At 34.7% G+C, this 18,225-nt stretch overlaps 1 protein-coding gene across 4 annotated transcripts in view; it reads left to right on the top strand.

Moving 5' to 3' along the window:
- LOC136037726 (transcription initiation factor IIB-like) overlaps positions 1-18,225 on the top strand; it is a 177,904-nt gene that overhangs the window by 130,774 nt on the left and 28,905 nt on the right. For 3 of the 4 annotated variants that reach the window (XM_065720497.1, XM_065720496.1, XM_065720498.1), the window contains exon 8: positions 12,310-12,431. In XM_065720497.1, the coding sequence (XP_065576569.1) occupies positions 12,310-12,431 (122 nt within the window). Of the gene's footprint in view, positions 1-12,003; positions 12,081-12,309; positions 12,432-18,225 lie in introns of those variants that run through there. The other variant, XM_065720499.1, reaches the window with a different exon arrangement.

Below are 18,225 nucleotides of genomic sequence, written 5' to 3'. Positions count from 1 at the left end.
AAGTGAGCAGAAATAAAGTCAAATAATCTTTTATTCGTAAAACTACCACAAATCACCATCAATAAATAAATGAAATCCAAAACGAACAGAAATTAGATAAATAACCGAGTCAACCTAAAAACGGGCAGAAATTAACATGAGTAGGGGTGACAGCTCTCATTCCTTCTGCACTTAATTTGCACTTTACTGAAAAAACAACAACAAATGAATGTGGATTGTCAGTTTAATATACATATACTGATATTTATTCCTTAAAATCTTATTAATTCTTGATTTTTTTAAGTTAAAAAAAATGAAAACGTTTAAAATGTATTATGTTTTGTAATCTGCATCTGTAATCTGTTCTGTAATTTATAGTCTGTATGCAGATAAAATAATAAGTACAGATATATACTTATTGTCGCTTCATCTTCTTCTGAATATGCCTGATTTCGTATCCTATTTCCATCACTTTTTGCGAGGAATATTAGAAAATTCTTCCCATCTTTGAGACTATTATTCTTTTTTTTCCTTGTCATCAACTTGGATTTTGCATACAATGGCTTGGAAAAATTCAAGTTTGAACTAGATTGTCTCATCTATCCACAGTTTCCCCCCAATGAACATAACGATCAACTGCCTATCGGGAGATATTTTCGATGAAAAATAAATGACCCAGGTTTTACCTCTTTTTGCTCTCTTTGGAATTGATGATGGTAAGGATAACAGAATTGGGTGGATACGTTTAAAAGAAGCAGTAAATATAGCTCTTTTTCTCTTGTCTAGAGGCTAAAGTCAGCGCTATTTTAGTTGAAAAATGTAGTCACACCCTGTGAAAGGGTAGCTGCCCTTGAAAGTAAAAAGAGAAAGGGAAAGAAGCAATAACTGAGGTATTTCATCAGAAATAGGAAAAGGCACTTCGTCTGAAGTTTCCCCCTCCTCCCTTCTGTAAATCTTAACATTTGCTCCGTATCCATTTTCTGAATGATTTTTTATGTCAGTCGGGTAAGTCTGTTTTGTTCAGTTTTTACCTTATGATTTCCTTATGATAATCTTGTACCGTTGCGAAGATAAAAGAGACATACGCAACTCTTAACCTACCTTACAGCCGACGACTGTGATAATTAAAAGGGCGACATATATCATTTTGGTCGAAAAACAGTTAAGTATGTGCCGTCTTTACGAAGATAAAAAAAAGACATACACCAATTGCGAACTTGAACAAGCATTGAAGATAAAAAAGAGACATGCGTCATTGACAAACTTTTCCGTTTTTTGGCTCTCCTGAAAAAGTAAATAAATGGTGTATGTCGCCCTTTTAATTATGACAGCCGATTTAATCCCTTCACATTTCAAATTGTTACATCATGACTCTTAAAACTGATTAAATAAAAAAAATCAAGTTTTTTTTAACTGAAAGTAAGGAGCGACATTAAAACTTAAGACGAACAGAAATTACTTCGTATATGAAAGGGGCTGCTTTCTCATTAACGCCCCACTCTTTACGCTAAAGTTTGACTATTTCTCTCAACTCTACTTTTTGAAACAGTAAAAAAAAACTATTGACTTAATTAAAACAGTAACTTTTAAGTTACTAAAACAGTAACTATTTAATGATATTTACTGTTTAATAAAGTAAAATTGAAAGAAAGAGTAAAACTGTAGCGTAAAGAGCGGGACGTTGAGGGAGGAACAGCCCCTTTCGTACTCGGAGTAATATCTGTTCGTTTTAAGTTTTAATGTCGCTCCTTACTTTCAGTTGAAAAAAACTTGTTTTTTTATTTAATAACATGAGAAACTATTGTTCAAGATATCGCTTGAATCGGCAATTGATTTGATAATTCAGTGTTGCAGGCGGACTTAAAAACTTTCCAATTATAAAATAATTTTACTCTACAGAGCAGGGATCGCTATATTTCTTCGAAGACGTATCGGAGACTCGCGACCATTTTACTGTTCATAAATTATTTGGACGGTACTTCTTGGTTTTAAATTGGTCTTTAGAAGCCTTCTCATTTTCGATATCGAGTTTCAAATTCGAACTGTAACAATATTTCAGTCAAAGAAATTTTCAGGCGCACCATTCAATCTTTTGTAAAATTTTAGATCCAATAATAACTCAAAATCGCCAAAAGTATGACTTGAGGTTTTTGCATAGTGTTGCTGAATTCAAATGCAACAATTGGGAGGCTTCCAAAATAATGTTTTGCCTCATATTTCCGATGTCATTTTATAAAAGTTGCACTAGGTAATTTGAATATAAAAAGCTGAACAATCTTTGCTATGAAATCTAGACGTTAGTCTAGAAACCATTTTATGGTACTATTTTATGGATTGGGGACATATGCAGGGGTGTCTCAGGGCCTTAACTCTCCTAGAATCTTAAATTGCGCAATTTTTTTGGAATTCTCGCTCAAATCATTAAATAAATCCTATTTTTTTATTATTGCGCCCCCCTCCCTCCGAAAAAAATCCTGCATATGTACTTTTTTTTTAAAAGAAAATATAGGTTATTTGATGACAAAAAACTTTCACTTTAGATTTTCCTTTTTTTAAAATTCATCCAACGCCAAAACGGAGTTGATAGTAACAGGTTCAGAAATCTCATTTTAAAGCGCCATTTTTATACCAATCTTTGCTTTTCTTTGACAAACTTCTTTCTGTGAATTATTTTTGTTTTTGTTGCAGAATAGACCCGAAACCTGAAGGTGATAGCCTTAAACAGAAAAATAAAGTAGGTGAGATAAGAATTGATAGATAAGTTTTATATATATATATATATATATATATATATATATATATATATATATATATATATATATATATATATATATATATATATATATATATATATATATATATATATATATATATATATATATATATATATATATATATATATATATATATATATATATGAAAACTTCCAAAGGGGCCTAGATCCACACTGAAGAAGCTACTTGACATTTCTAAGTGTTTTTTTTTTTTTCGATGCGTGAGTTTAAGCTGTATTATATTTAGACCTAGTCAAATTAATAACCCCCTCTCGCCTCTGGCCCAAAAAAGGGTCAAAAATCGCTTCCTAAAGATTATATATTTCATTTCTATTTGAATTTAATCTAATGAGCTATTTAAAAAAAATGTGGTTCCTTGTCCCTTTTATTCTAGAGAAGTTAAATAATTAAAAGTTGCGAAAATGTTTGAAAGATTTATTGGAATTGGCCATTCTTTAGCGAAACTTCTCCTGAATAAATTAAGTTTCGCTTCGCTGAACGACTGCAATTTTTGGTATATATTCGTTTAATAGGTTATGGTTATAGGTTTGGAACTTGTTTTTTTGGAGCTGTAGGGCTATATTAATTGGAGAATCAGCTGAGTTTGCATTTTTATTTAAATAGTTATGCTTGATGAGTTTCCCTTTGGGAATGCTCCTGATTTTGTTATTCTATAATTTTAGAATAACGTATTTTTTAAGGTAGTAATTTTTTAAAGTGACTATACCGGAAACAGATTAATCAAGCAGTTCGTGGTGACAAACTGTAGTAAGGAGCGACCCGGCTCAATAGTAACCAAAACTATAAAAAATGGAATTTTGATACCAATAGCTACATCAAAAGAATCGCATTTTAATGCTGATGTTATATATATAAGTTTCATCAAGTTTTGTCTTACCCATCAAAAGTTACGAGCCTGAGAAAATTTGCCTTATTTTAGAAAATAGGGGGAAACACCCCCTTAAAATCATAGAATCTTAACGAAAATCACACCATCAGATTCAGCGTATCAGAGAACCCTTTTGTAGACATTTCAAGCTCCTATCTACAAAAATGTGGAATTTTGTTTTTTTTTGCCAGAAGGCAGATCACGGATGCGTCTTTATTTTTGTTTGTTTGTTTGTTGTTTTTTTTCCCAGGGGTGATCTTTTCGACCAAATGGTCCTAGAATGTTGCAAAAGGGCTCATTCTAACGGAAATGAAAAGTTCTAGTGCCCTTTTTAAGTGACCAAAAAAATTGGAGGGCACCTTGGCCCCCTCCCACGCTGATTATTTTCCCAAAGTCAACGGATCAAAATTCTGAGATAGCCATTTTATTCAGCGTAGTAGAAAAACCTTGTAACTATGTCTTTGGGGATGACTTACTTCCCCACAGTCCCCGTGGGGGGGCTACAAGTTAGAAACTTTGAACAGTGCTTACATATAGTAATGGTTACTGGGAAGTGTACAGACGTTTTTAGGGGGATATTTTGGTTGGGGGAGGGGTTGAGAAGAGGGGGATATGTTGGCGGAACTTTCCATCGAGGAATATGTCATGGGGGAAGAAAATTTCCATGAAGGGAGCGCAGGATTTTCTAGCATTATTTAAAAAAACAATGAAAAAAATTTCAACTGGAAGTAAGGAGCAGCATTAAAACTTAAAACGAACAGAAATTATTACGCATATGAGGGGCTCACCTCCTCTTAATACCTCGCTCTTTACGCTAAAGTATTTTTAGTAATTTCAACTATTTATTCTACGGCTTTTGTGATTCAGGGATCATTCTTAATGAATTGGGACAAAATTTAAGCTTTAGTTTAAAGAGCGAGGTACTGACAAGGGGGTGAACCCCCTCATATATGTAATAAAAACATGAGAATACAAAAGTTCGTTAGGTAAGCTAATTTATAAGTTATGTATATCTTTTACTAATAAAAACATTTGTAAAAAAGTAAAAGTTCTAGTTGCCTTTTTAAGTAACCAAAAAACCGGAGGGCAATCAGGCTTCCTCCCCCTCTTTTTTTCTCAAAATCATTCGATCAAAACTATGAGAAAGCCATTTAGCCAAAAAAAAAATACATATGCAAATTTCGTTTTAATTATTCCTCTGCGGAGAGCCAAAATCAAAACATGCATTGATTCAAAAACGTTCAGAATTTTCGAACTCAAAGTAAGGAGCGACATTAAAACTTAAAACGAACAGAAATTACTTCGTATATAAAAGGGGCTGCTTCCTCATCAACGCCCCGCTCTTTACGCTAAAGTTTTTTTACTGTTTTAAAAAGAAGAGTTGAGAGAAAGAGTCATACTTTAGCGTAAAGAGCAGGGCGTTGATGAGGAAGTAGCCCCTTTCATATACGATGTAATTTCTGTTCGTTTTAAGTTTTAATATCGCTCCTTACTTTCAGTTAAAAAAACTTGTTTTTTTTTTATTTAATAATACAAGATGGGATTTTTCTCTATTCCAGACAGTTGTTCACGGTAATTAGAATTCGAGGGGAAACCATTGCTAGGTAATTTGACTTGAACGATCGTACTTAGGGTAGACTGGGGTAATGGCGTTCACCTAAGGTAAAATGGGAATAAAAAATAGCATAAACCTAAAATTCAAACGAAATAATGTTAAATCGCTGACATAGTATATTTTACCTATTGTATACTTAAATTGAGCCTTAGACAAGCTTACCTATTGGTATTATGAATGATTTTGCAAAATCAGCTTTGACCGGTATTACCCCCTATCATAGGGTAATGGCAGTCGCTAATGTCATGTTCTACTAAATGGCTGTAAATTAAGAAATATGAGAAATTTCAAAGACACAAACATGTTAAACTTAAATCGTTATATTTTTATTGTTACATAATTCCGTATTTTGGAAATTACAAAAATGTAATTGAAAGCGTGGACATAATTAGAAGCCAAACACTTGAAAAAAACATCTTTCCATACAAAAAATGGCTCACAAAATTTAAGCGCCAATATATTTAACTCATGAGCTTTAAGAACTTTAAGTCAATTTCACTTTCTGGAGCACATGTCACATAAACACGCGTCAGGAGTGTCCCATCCAGAACATTCTTGATGTGCCCATAATGCACAAGAGGTGGACCGATACCATACCTCTCCATCCTTCTATGTGTCTTCGCAATAGAAATAAATTTCTTTACCCTTTTTCTCAAACAAAGCTCACTTTTTTATTCGTCCTCACAAACGTTTTCCTCATCAATCGATTCACTCTCTTTTTTTTCTTAAAGCAGGATTTTCATCGCTGTTGAAGTCAAGATCTGAGAATGTTGCTTTTGTCTCGCTCCTTTTTTTGGTTCATCAGCCCAATTACTGCATCCAGGTAGAGGAGAAATCTCTTGTATAGACACATCAATTTCTGTGTTAGGCTGAATATAAACTTTTTCAAGTTAGGCCGAGGATTCTAAGTTTTGTTCAGTCATGACTTCGTATTGGTCTACTTTTGTGATGACTTCATTTGCATTAGCTTTCAAGTAATCTTCCACACAATCAGGCGTTAACTCTTGATTCTTCTGGAGGATGTCCTCTACCAAAAAATCATCTTTGAAAACTCCTTGATTAAGAGGATGGATCCCAGTGTTTTTGAACCCGCTTGTTGCTTTTGCAATCTTAGCAACTGGTGAATAGGCCTTATTGAATAGCTCTTCTACATCGTAAGGGGTAAATTTTACCATGTTCCTGGTTTTCATGAGCCTTCAAGGGTGAGTAAAATACTACATTCAGAGGCTGAAGCCTATGTGATGTATGGGGTGGCAGCGACACGATAACAATCCCTTTCTCCCCACCAATATCATAAGCTTCAGCTGAGCAATGAGTGGAATGGTTGCCCAGAATAAAAAGCATTTTGTTGTTATTACTAGCATGAATAAACTGAGCAAAGTGTTTTAACCAAATAACGAACAGTTCTTCATTGATCCAGCCTGTCTTAGAGCATGAGTAAACTGATCCAGGTGGTCCGTTTTTTTCTAAGAGCGGGGACATACGAGATCAAGGAAAAATGGACATTGGTGAAGCATAAAGCCCTCCCGAACTCATTTCACACACAACTGTAATGTTTTTGCTCCTTTCCCAAATTGTAATAAGACCCACACGCTTTTGGCCCTGTTCTGCCAGGATTAGACCAGGGTCCTGCACAGTACTTCCTCTTTATTAAACCCCATGGCTCTTCCGATGCCTGTGGCTTCAGGTTTGCGCACACTAATTTTGTTTCTGTCCATGAACCCCTACATCCAATCCAGGCCAGCCATTTTTGTTTCTTGATCGAATCTATGACTTAACTGTTTTTTTCTGCATATTGAAATGCAATTTTCCTTAATTTTAGTGCAGTGATGCCGTAGAAAATCTTCGATAAAGTTTTTACGTGGTCAGCTAGAGCTGCTTCGTGTGGAGGGAAGACCCACTCCCTGCCTAAGCTTGGATCAGAATCAATCCCACTCTTCATTCGTTCTTGCAACGGGCTGAATGGTATTTTGAACTGATCTGCAGCTTTGCGAATCGATAATCCTCTAGTAATGGCTGTTTTTGCTTGCCTTAAGTCCTCTGCAGTCCATTTATCTTTATATGTTTTCTATATTTATTTTCTCGGTCTCTGAAATATAGAAAAAAAAAATATGAAAAATATTGGCACTAATGGGGCAATGCCGGTCGCGACTGCTGTTACCCCAAGCGTGGTGACCACCATTACCCCAACCGCATGGTCATTATTTTATTGGCTAAAAATGAAAATATAAGTTGTTAAACCTTAATAAAATGCTACAAGATACAACAATATGGCTTACCTTGTTATTGCGAGATAAGTCTCGTTTCGTGAAATGTAAACAGAAAGAGATGATAGTCGATTAAACTATTATCTGTCTTATAAGGTGAAGCGTAAAAACAGTCTTTCTTGCACAACAGACAAACTAAAACTGGCAAGATGGCGAGCGCTCCACTAGCACTTCCAGAAACTTTCTTGAGATGGCAGATACAATCGGTATGAATCTGCGTTATCGACTTTACGAGAAATCATGGTGACCGGCATTACCCACTGGCCGCCATTACCCCAGTCTCCCCTATGTGGTGCAGTTTAAATTTCACAGGTAGGCTGTTTCAAGCAGGGTAGGGTGTGATTATAAGGTTCTAGTCCTACGCCAGATTAGGATTGTTTTTTTATATTAGAAAGTAATTGTCAATGTTTGCCAACAAAATTTGTAAAAGAGGGAAAAAACAAAATACAGTGAACAAGAGGAAGAAAATCGACTCGTACAAATTGTCTGTGTAGGCAGTTCCTTGCCTATAACTAATCCTCAGTTCTGAAAACAATCATGTCACGCTATATACTGGATTTGTAAAAACAAAATTTGTAAAAGAGGGAAAAAACAAAATACAGTGAATAAGAGGAATAAAATCGACTCGTACAAATTGTCTGTGTCGGCAGTTCCTTGCCTATAACTAATCCTCAGTTCTGAAAACAATCATGTCACGCTATATACTGGATTTGTAAAAACAACATTTTTAAAAGAGGGAAAAAACAAAATACAGCGAACAAGAGGAAGAAAATCGACCCGTACAAGCAGTTCCTTGCCTATAACTAATCCTCAGTTCTGAAAACAATCATGTCACGCTGTATACTGGATATCCTAAGCATGAAGCAAAGCGACTTTTTCATTCTAAAATTATCGGGTTGCTGAATCTGAGTTCAAACTGAGGGTCCCGAATTGGCAAACAGAGAACAGTCCCGCTGCGCCGCTGCAGGACTCACCGTGATTTAAATTCCTCTACATTTTTTTTCTATTCAGATAAAGATAGATGCTTATCAATCGTTTGGCTTAGATAAGTGAATTTAGCTAAATTCTCTCTAAATTTTAAACAAACCTCTGATTCGCTGGCATTAGCCGAATTCCAAAAAAACCTCTTCAACGCCTCGCTCTTTACGCTAAAGTTCTTTATTGTATTGAAAAATAGAGTTGTGACTTTAGAAAAAGAGTCAAACTTTAGCGTAAAGAGCGAGGCGTCGAGGAGAGGACAACTCCTTTCATATATGGAACAATTTCTGTTCGTTTTAAGTTTTAATGTCGCTCTTTGCTTGCAGTTAAAAAAAAAACGTTTTTTTATTTAATTTATATAAAGACTCGAAACCTCTACAGTAAAGTTCTCTGATGTGCTGAATCTGATGGTATGATTTTCATTATTATCACTTGAGCTTTTGGTGGTGTTTTCCTCCTTTTCCGAAAATTCGCCAAATTCTCCGAGGCTTTCAACTTTTAATGAGGAACATTAAACTTGATGAGCTTTATTTATTTGAAATCAGCATAAAAATTCAACTCTTTTAATGTATACATTGTTTTCAAAATTCTCTTTTTAGAGTTTGGTTACTATTTAGCCGATTCACTCCTTACTTGCAATTCGTTTCAACGAACTGTTTGATCAAATCCCCTATGTAATTTTGAAGTGCCACTCCAACTTTTGAGTGGTCCTGGAACGAAGTGTAGCAAGCGAGTGTGGTTAGTATGAAGCATGAACTATTAATATGAAAGATTAAAATTTATTACAAGATTTATCAAAGACTAAAAGGACCAAAAAAACTTTATATCCAAAATTTACTACAAAATTAAAAAGAAAATCTTGCTACCAGAAAAAAACACGAAATTTTTAAGATAAAAATGAAAGCACGAGGTGTTTGTTATATAAAAACTCATTATTGAATAGCTGTAAATTATTTCACGCCCCTCCCCCATGCTGCAAAATTAAGTCTTCAAAATATTTTAGAGCTGGAGAAAAAAGAGTCGTTTTTGGTCATTTTTAGACCTTTTTGAGAGAACAATTCTTGTCATGTTTAAGAGCTAATTTTAATTTCTTTTTTATTGCTCAAAAGCTTGTTAAACTATTTTCTTTTTTCTATTTTCGGTAAAAACTTGGAAATAATTCACTTACTATTGGGAATGGATGTTTGCTTCTCTAAATTAGTAATCTGAATCTCAATGGAGCAAGGCAAATAAATTGTATGCATGTTGTTTTCAGAACATGTCACAATTGATTTTGAACAAAGGGAATGATCAAGGAGTCTTTTGGTTGAGATTAAATAAAAAAAACAAGTTTTTTAAATGAAAGTAAGGAGCGACATTAAAACATAAAACGAACAGAAATTACTCCGTATATGAAAGGGGCTTTTCTTCTCAACGCCCCGCTCTTTACGCTAAAGTTTGACTCTTTCTCTTAACTCTATATTTTAAAACAGTAAACAGTTTTTTGGCTAAATGGCTTTCTCATAATTTTGATCGAATGATTTTGAGAAAAAAAGAGCGGGGGAGGAAGCCTAGTTGCCCTCCGATTTACGGTTAATTAAAAAGACAACTAGAACTTTGAACTTTTTACGAATCTTTTTATAAGTGACACGCTGAATCTGATGGTGTGATTTTCGTTAAGATTCTATGACTTTTTGGGGGTGTTTCCCCCTATTTTCTAAAATAACGCAAATTTTCTCAGGCTCGTAACTTTTGATGGGTAAGACTAAACTTGATGAAACTTATATATTTAAAATCAGCATTAAAATGCGATTCTTTTGATATAGCTATTGGTACCAAACTCCATTTTTTAGAGTTTTGGTTACTATTGAGCCGGGTCGCTCCTTACTACAGTTCGTTACCACGAACTGTTTGAAACATTTCAGGCTATTATAGGCAAATCACTGTATGTAGGAAGAAATTATTTTTGTAAATTTAGTTTTTTTTTTTTTTGTTCATTTTCTGTAAAGCATGGTTTACATTAAAAAAAGAAAGAAAAATAAATCGAGATTGTTGTACAAGTTAAATCGAAGAAAAACTTAAGGTATAGGAAATAAATAATTATTTAGGCATTATCTTAATGAAGTCACCGCAGTAATCAAGTTGGAGTCTCATTCAGTATCTCAAAACTGGGGTTCTATTTTTCTTTTTCAAAAATTGGGCAAAGGTCACTTAAAATTGGCAAATTTTTGGTAGTATAACTTGTGCTTGAAAGAATGAAATAAATTAGATCAGAAATATTTCATTCGTATAGCTTGTTGCTCTTGTTCCCTTGACACGCTGATGCCAGCGCCATCCGTGCATAAGAGAAAGCAAAACTAAGTAACGACTCAAGCGGTCCTTTTTCAGCACAAATGGTGATTGTCGTTTATCTAATTTGAAAACCATAATATCGAAAAGTTAGGTTAATTTGTTGACATACAGCAAAGTAACATTCAATAAGCCATATATAACTAAGAAGAATTTAAGAAAAATTAGGAATTCAATTAAAAAGAGCCTCACCAGTTTTGTTGTTGTGGTAGTAGTGGGTGTAAAAAAAAAAAAAAAAAAAATGTGTGAAAGACCGTACAAAACACCATATGGTGCCGAACAGCTTAAGAAGATAAGCTTTCTTTTCAAGGTTTTGGGAATCACCAGATTCAATACTTGAATTTTTATGGACGGAAAGTATTGTTAAATTTAAGTAATTGGTTTTGGTTATTCATTTTGATGGTCTTGCGTGACAACACTGATAAAAATGTTGTAAGTTCCTAAAGATTTCTTAATTGTAAAAAAAAGAAGACAAATTGAAGACAAATTGCGTTTTCAGGTATGAATAGAACTAAGATGTGTCTATGGGGGGATATTTGATGTCCTTGGTGATTTAAGAGCGGTGTGATTTAGGGATGTGGTTTATCTTGTCAGGGTTGCCGCTAAAATTTTGAATGAAGAACACCCAACAGTTGCCTTACATTTGCTACGTAGTACCACAGGTAATTCACCAGGATAATAATGTCGAATTTTATATGAAGGTTTTCTTTACAGCTTTACCCAACTCGGTTTAAAGGGCTGCACATCAGATTGCGAACAATATCAGTTTTACATGAAGGTTTTCGTAACAGCTTTGCCCAACTCGGTCAAAGGGCAGCACATCATATTGCGAACAATATGAGTTTTATACGAAGGTTTTCTTTACAGCTTTGCCCAACTCGGTTCAAAGAGTTGCACATCATATTGCGAACAATATGAGTTTTATATGAAGGTTTTCTTTACAGCTTTGCCCAAATCGTTCAAAGGGCTGCACATCATATTGCGAACAATATGAGTTTTATATGAAGGTTTTCTTTACAGCTTTGCCCAACTCGGTTCAAAGGGCTGCACATCATATTGCAAACAATATGAGTTTTATATGAAGGTGTTCTTTACAGCTTTGCCCAAATCGTTCAAAGGGCTGCACATCATATTGCGAACAATATGAGTTTTATATGAAGGTTTTCTTTACAGCTTTGCCCAACTCGGTTCAAAGGGCTGCACATCATATTGCGAACAATATGAGTCTTATATGAAGGTTTTCTTTACAGCTTTGCCCAAATCGTTCAAAGTGCTGGACATCATATTGCGAACAATATGAGTTTTATATGAAGGTTTTCTTTACAGCTTTGCCCAACTCGGTTCAAAGAGTTGCACATCATATTGCGAACAATATGAGTTTTATATGAAGGTTTTCTTTACAGCTTTGCCCAAATCGTTCAAAGGGCTGCACATCATATTGCGAACAATATGAGTTTTATATAAAGGTTTTCTTTACAGCTTTGCCCAACTCGGTTCAAAGGGCTGCACATCATATTGCGAACAAAGCTGTCGAATTAGATATTGTCCCAGGACGATCACCAATCTCTGTCGCTGCAGCTGCTATTTACATGGCCTCTCAGGTATTCTGTTTTTAATTTTGTAATTTTATATTATACTATTTATTTGTTTCATATTATTTATTTTATTTTTATAATTTTTCTTTCATTTTGTCGTGTTATTATTTGTTTGTAGTTTTCTCAAAGAAACTAGTCTTATGCCAATAGTTGTCAATAGACAAACTCGTATCGATACATTTAGAAATCTCTTTTCAATGTCCTACCCGAAACTAAGTTTCTTGTCTTTCTCTTTCCCATTGAAAATATTTCAAGGGATTCTTTCGCTTTCTTTTCTTTGTAGAGAAAACTATTAATAAAATCTGATTGGCTGAATATCAAATAATTTGAAACGAATCGTTTTAAAAGCGATTATCTTTTCTTCAATGAGTGATTTCTGACTTGGAAGAATTTTGAAGTGATTCAAGGGTACGAGCGAATTGCAGTTTATTAGGCTCTGGTTGAATTTTCTACGGAGATTGTGCTATGGCTAAATAAATATGTTTCAAGTGTATTGTGAAGTTTTTTTTTTGCCATTTGGACGGGTATTTAAAACTGGATAGAAATAAACAGATAGATAAATAATTTATTGATAAACAAAGCTAAGAGATTATAGGATTGTTTTGAGACATGATAGAATTTTTTAACGAATATATATTTTAAACAAAATTTTTTGCTGCCTCCCATAAAAAACGAAGCTCATACTTGGGGGAGGTTGAGGAAACGAAATTGCTGGTAAAGAAAAAAATATACACATTTGGCCAATGACACTACTAGTACCACCACACTGCTCAGTGAATAAATATGAACAAACATTGTTTTTACCTCTGGAAATTACATTCAAAACGGGGAACTGTCCCTAAGTCAGCCTTAATGTATCAAACATAGTATAGATATTAAAACAGTTGCGAGAACTCCTATACTCTCCATTAAAGATTTTTGGGACAAATCAGTCGCACGCCTTTCTTCTTGACTCCGCCTTCGTGTACGCATATTGACGAATTATAGCGCATTATGATGGGGTGTGGGAGACCTATTGCTCTGAAGCTATTGACGCTATTGCTTTAACGTTTTGGTAACTTCCCTTTCCGCTCGCTGTGATGTGTCCTATTTCTGAACCAGGTTTTCGCTACTACTTAATATTTAAACTGGGGTGTCAAGCGATAAGGTACCTTCTGAAACAAGTGATTTTCTGACAAGTCTGCAGCTGTAACTTACATCAAAAGGACAAGGTTCTTGAATCATTGGATTGATTAGTGGAAGTTCTATCTATTCACCGATTGATTATGATATCACTTGGAAGTTTCCTTGTTGGAAGGACCTGAACTTCCTTAAAAAATGAGAAAATTGACCTTTTTACGATACTTTTCAGGCGATTCTCAACTTATTTTCAATCTAAAAAAACCATGCACACCAAATTGAAAAAAATTTAACTTGGCAGATGGATATAACTGAATATTAGCTATGGAGACGGATATCAAAATTGTAATTTTACAGTGGACCAGTAAAACCTTAAGATAACAGAAATATAGCATGCTAAAATGCATTGGTCACATGAACCTCAAAGACCTCAAGTACATAATTAATAGTTGGCTTTGAGTGCGTTTTGAATTGTCTTTAACTACGTATTTTGACCTGTAGAGAACGAATAACAACTTTAATTGGATTTAGACATTAGTTTTATCAAGAAAAACATATAAAAGCCAAATTTCGCGGGAAAAAATCCTGAAAGTTTTATTTTCTTCAAATGTTTGGGAATTTTGTTTTGTACCTTAAATCACTTAATTTCGTTTTGTAAATGAATTATAAAAAATTTAGGCACGAAAGACTTAAGTTCCCGTAGTCAGAACTTCTTAGGTAGTCTTAGGGTTAAGCGATAGCGTTCAGACTCCAAGGATTCCTATTCCACTTAGTTATCTGCAAGAAGACATGATAGAAGTGATACGGATTGGCAGAGGGCGTGAGTGGAAGTCGTTCGAGGTTGACAAGGAATATCGATATTGACAGTTTTACGACGAAAAGTCTGTGTGGAAAAGAGCCTTTCACCATTTTTAACCTTATAAAGATTAAGCAGCGCCTGTTCTGTTGCCTCTACTAACTCATCTTTTAAGAGTTCATCAGTTTTCATTGGAAACTGAAGCCGCTTCGTGAAAACGCTTGTCGCTTTTCGTAACTGTGATTCTGACCGGCTTGCCGAAACCGTACAGTCCTGATGAAGTATCACACTCAAGGAAGACACGCAAGAACACAATGTCATTCGCAGTGTGACCAAGGTTCTGCTTCGCTTTTGAACACTGAAATGTTTCCAAATTGACAGGTTTGCTTTCAAATTGGCAGAAAAATCAATCATAGCTCTAGCTCTCTTCTGAGCGATAAGAGACCAGCAAATCTGTATCACTACCGACAATCGAAACTCCCGTCATAGTCTTAATAGAAACACATGCGTTTACGATAAGAAGTCAACATCATCGTTGGCGTGATGAGCTTTAATTCCCTTAGTCCTAAGTCCTTAGGACTTAGTCCTAAGTCCTAAGGACTTAGTCCCTAAGTCCTAGCGCAGAGGATGAACATGTGCTTGTTCCCTTTGTTGGTAGAAATTCTTCCTTTTTAACTGAAAGTGGCATAGAATATGTGAACTGGATCTCACGGCTAGAAACCCCTTTTGTTCATTTTCGATGAGCGCAGTTTTTTGGTCGAAAGTCAATATTTATACGCTTCAAAGACTATATCTGCATTTTTGAAATTCCTTTTTGAAATTCAAGACTTCATATGCATTTTTGAAATGCTGCCTCAAGTTAGCCATATAGCTGTCGCAGCTAGCCCCTATTCTACCTCTCGTGATATCTTCTGTAGCAGCCGTCCTCCTTCAATAAAAAAGTGGCGAGATGGGTCGCGGATCACTGGAACTAGAGTATTCTTAATAGATGGGGTTTGCAGAAGATCCCTTACCGGGATCTCTCTCTCTCTCCCCTCTCTCTCTCCCCCTCTCTCCTCTCTCTCTCTCTCTCTCTCTCTCTCTCTCTCTCTCTCTCTCTCTCTCTCTCTCTCTCTCTCTCTCTCTCTCTCTCTCTCTCTCTCTCTCTCTCTCTCTCTCTCTCTCCTTCTCCGTTCTTCTTACTTTTTTTGTATATCATGCACTGCCTCTGGTTTTGATATGCACTTAAATGAGCATGTTTTTTTTATCATTTCCTTTAGCAAGAAAACTCTGATTTTTGGCATATAAAACATTTCATTTGGTGAAACTTGAAACACAAATCCTGAAATTTATGTTGTATTTTATAGTGTCTTAATTAAAAAAAAATCGTTTATGGTCTTTAGGGGGAGAGAGGTTATAGAAGTTGTGGGATTCACTTTTCAGTCTTAAAAACACTGATATTTTCATTAATTTTTTCGTTTCGTTTCTTTCTTTATTGTAAGATTTTTTTTATTTAATGCTGAAATGCTAATTTTAAAATGTTAGTGTTTTTTTCTTTTTTATGTTCTCCTACATGTATTTCTTTTCATTTTACAAATTTTAAGGAACTAATTTTTTTTTTTTACTAATATAAACATGTTATTCCTTACCCAAAAGCCTATCGGTGTTTACTTTTCCAGTATGTACGGAGCTGGGAGAAATGAAGACATATTTATTTCCAATTGTAGCTATTCACATCTTTGTTTTGCCACGCATGTCGCTGCCACCATCAATTTGTTACGCTTATCCTTATTACTGTTGTTGTTATTTATGTTGTTGTTATTGCAGAAACGTAACAACGAAGTTGAGGCTTTTAGTGGTCAACTTTAATGGGTCAACTTGGATTAAGTTGACCCATTAGGATCAATTGTCTTCACGCACACACGCATACCCAATCGAAAATGAAGGAAGACGTAGCACTAACTACTATTGGGCTAACCGTTATTTTTCCCTATCTTGAGAACCCCACCCACCAGCTTCAGACCATCTTCGACTGGCAACACCCCTCAAAATGGAGGGAGAATCCCCCTTTCCAACCATCGGCGACAATTGGTATATGATTCTTAGAACCGGTACTAGCAAAAACATTTCTTTCTGCCGCCTCGAGTTGCTCCTCAAGAGATTTTATCCTACGCCACTTTCGGCTCTTCATATATCCGGCGAGACTAATTTCCCCCTTCTGCATGATTCTGTCAGACATTACTGGCTTCAGTCTATCCAACCTCGGCAACTTATTGCACAGAAGACCCTTCCCCATGGTCAGACACTGGGCAGAAGTAACAGTGGTTATACGGGAACTGAAGTAAGCAGTAGTAGGCCAATTTTTGTGGCTACCCCATGCAGAGGCATAACGAAAAAGTTGCCAAACTACTCCCGTTTCGTATGCCTATCCGCTTCTGCGTTGTTCATTTTTTTTTTTGGGAAGGTTTTTGGCAGAAAATTGGGAAAATTCGCGTTTAAAACATTTAATATCTTGTAGTTATTTTATTTCCTTCAAAAATTCCCTCACTGTTTAATTTTCTTTCTTCTTCTATGATACTGCAATCACAATAAAAAACAAAAGATGAAAATTGATATTTTGCTTCAAATTAAAAAAAGGAATTCTAGATTGATCTCATTTTTTATTTTTATCACCATGTCATATATCACCTATGCTTTTGATTACTGTTGAATACATCTTTCTCATTTTCTTGAGTGCAAAGAAAATTCTCCTTTCTTAAATAGAGGAGCATTCCATTTGGTCTCTATCCAAAGCATTCCTTTTCTACTGTATACAGTATGGAGAACGAAAGACCTATTACTTACCATTTCTATAAATGTTTGATGGGCCAAGAAAAGATTTTTATTGCCAACATAACTTTTTTTTATGATAAACGGCTATGAGATAGTAACTTATTGATTGACCAATATAATGGATAATAAGTGATCAAATGTATCATCCATTTCTAACAAAGTTAGAAAGAGGTGATTGATATTTACTTTTGTCTAGTAGATATGTAGGAGGCTTGTCTTTTAGAATACTTGAAGGGCTGAACCAGAAAACAGTCAGAGGGAAGGACTTAAACGTTTTTATTAATAATAAATTATAGTTTATCTATTTTCTCTCATAAACAAAAAGATCGCAAACAGATTGAAAAAAGTAAGGAAAATGACCTACCATAACATATTTTAGTTCAATTCGATCATATAAAAGTGTACATAAAAATGTAAATAAAAAATAAAATAAAAAAAGTAATAAAAATGAAATAAGTATATGAATGTAAATAATAAATAAATGTAAGTAAATAAATAAAAATAAATAAGTAAATAAAAGTGTAAATAAAAATTGTACATAAAAGTGTACAGAATTTAAAAAAACTCGGTTGGTTTCTCAATTAACATTTACTGGTCAAACTCTATATCAAGTACTTAGGCCACTGATTATAAATTTTCCCCACATGTATCCTTCGAACAAATCTCAGGGAACTCTCCCCCTTCCTTCCTTTCATCCCTATTTTGAACTGTTTTACTTTCGTCATGGAAAGGCAGTGTGGTCTTCGAAGCTATCTACTTTTCCTTATAAGGAGAAATGACATAGGTCTAAAACTCTTCTCTCTTCCCTGTCTACGTGCCTGTATATCTGTATAAGCAGTTGTCTAGTAATTTCTCCGATTTGAGAGCAACATTTTTCCTATTCTATCAGTAACCAAAATTTAGAAGATCTTCTGCCACTTACTATAATTTTTTCTGTTCTTTCGAATGGTCTATGTGGGAACTCTTTACCATCCTCTGTTGCTTATAATCAGAAAATGAGGTAATATAATAAGAATTTTATAATCATAAAATAAGGTTATTTTTTTTTACAGAGAGAATGAAATTTATTAAGGC

Source organism: Artemia franciscana, chromosome 17 (assembly GCF_032884065.1).
Source record: "Artemia franciscana chromosome 17, ASM3288406v1, whole genome shotgun sequence".
NCBI lineage: Eukaryota > Metazoa > Arthropoda > Branchiopoda > Anostraca > Artemiidae > Artemia > Artemia franciscana.
This window is presented reverse-complemented; position numbering and strand designations above follow the sequence as displayed.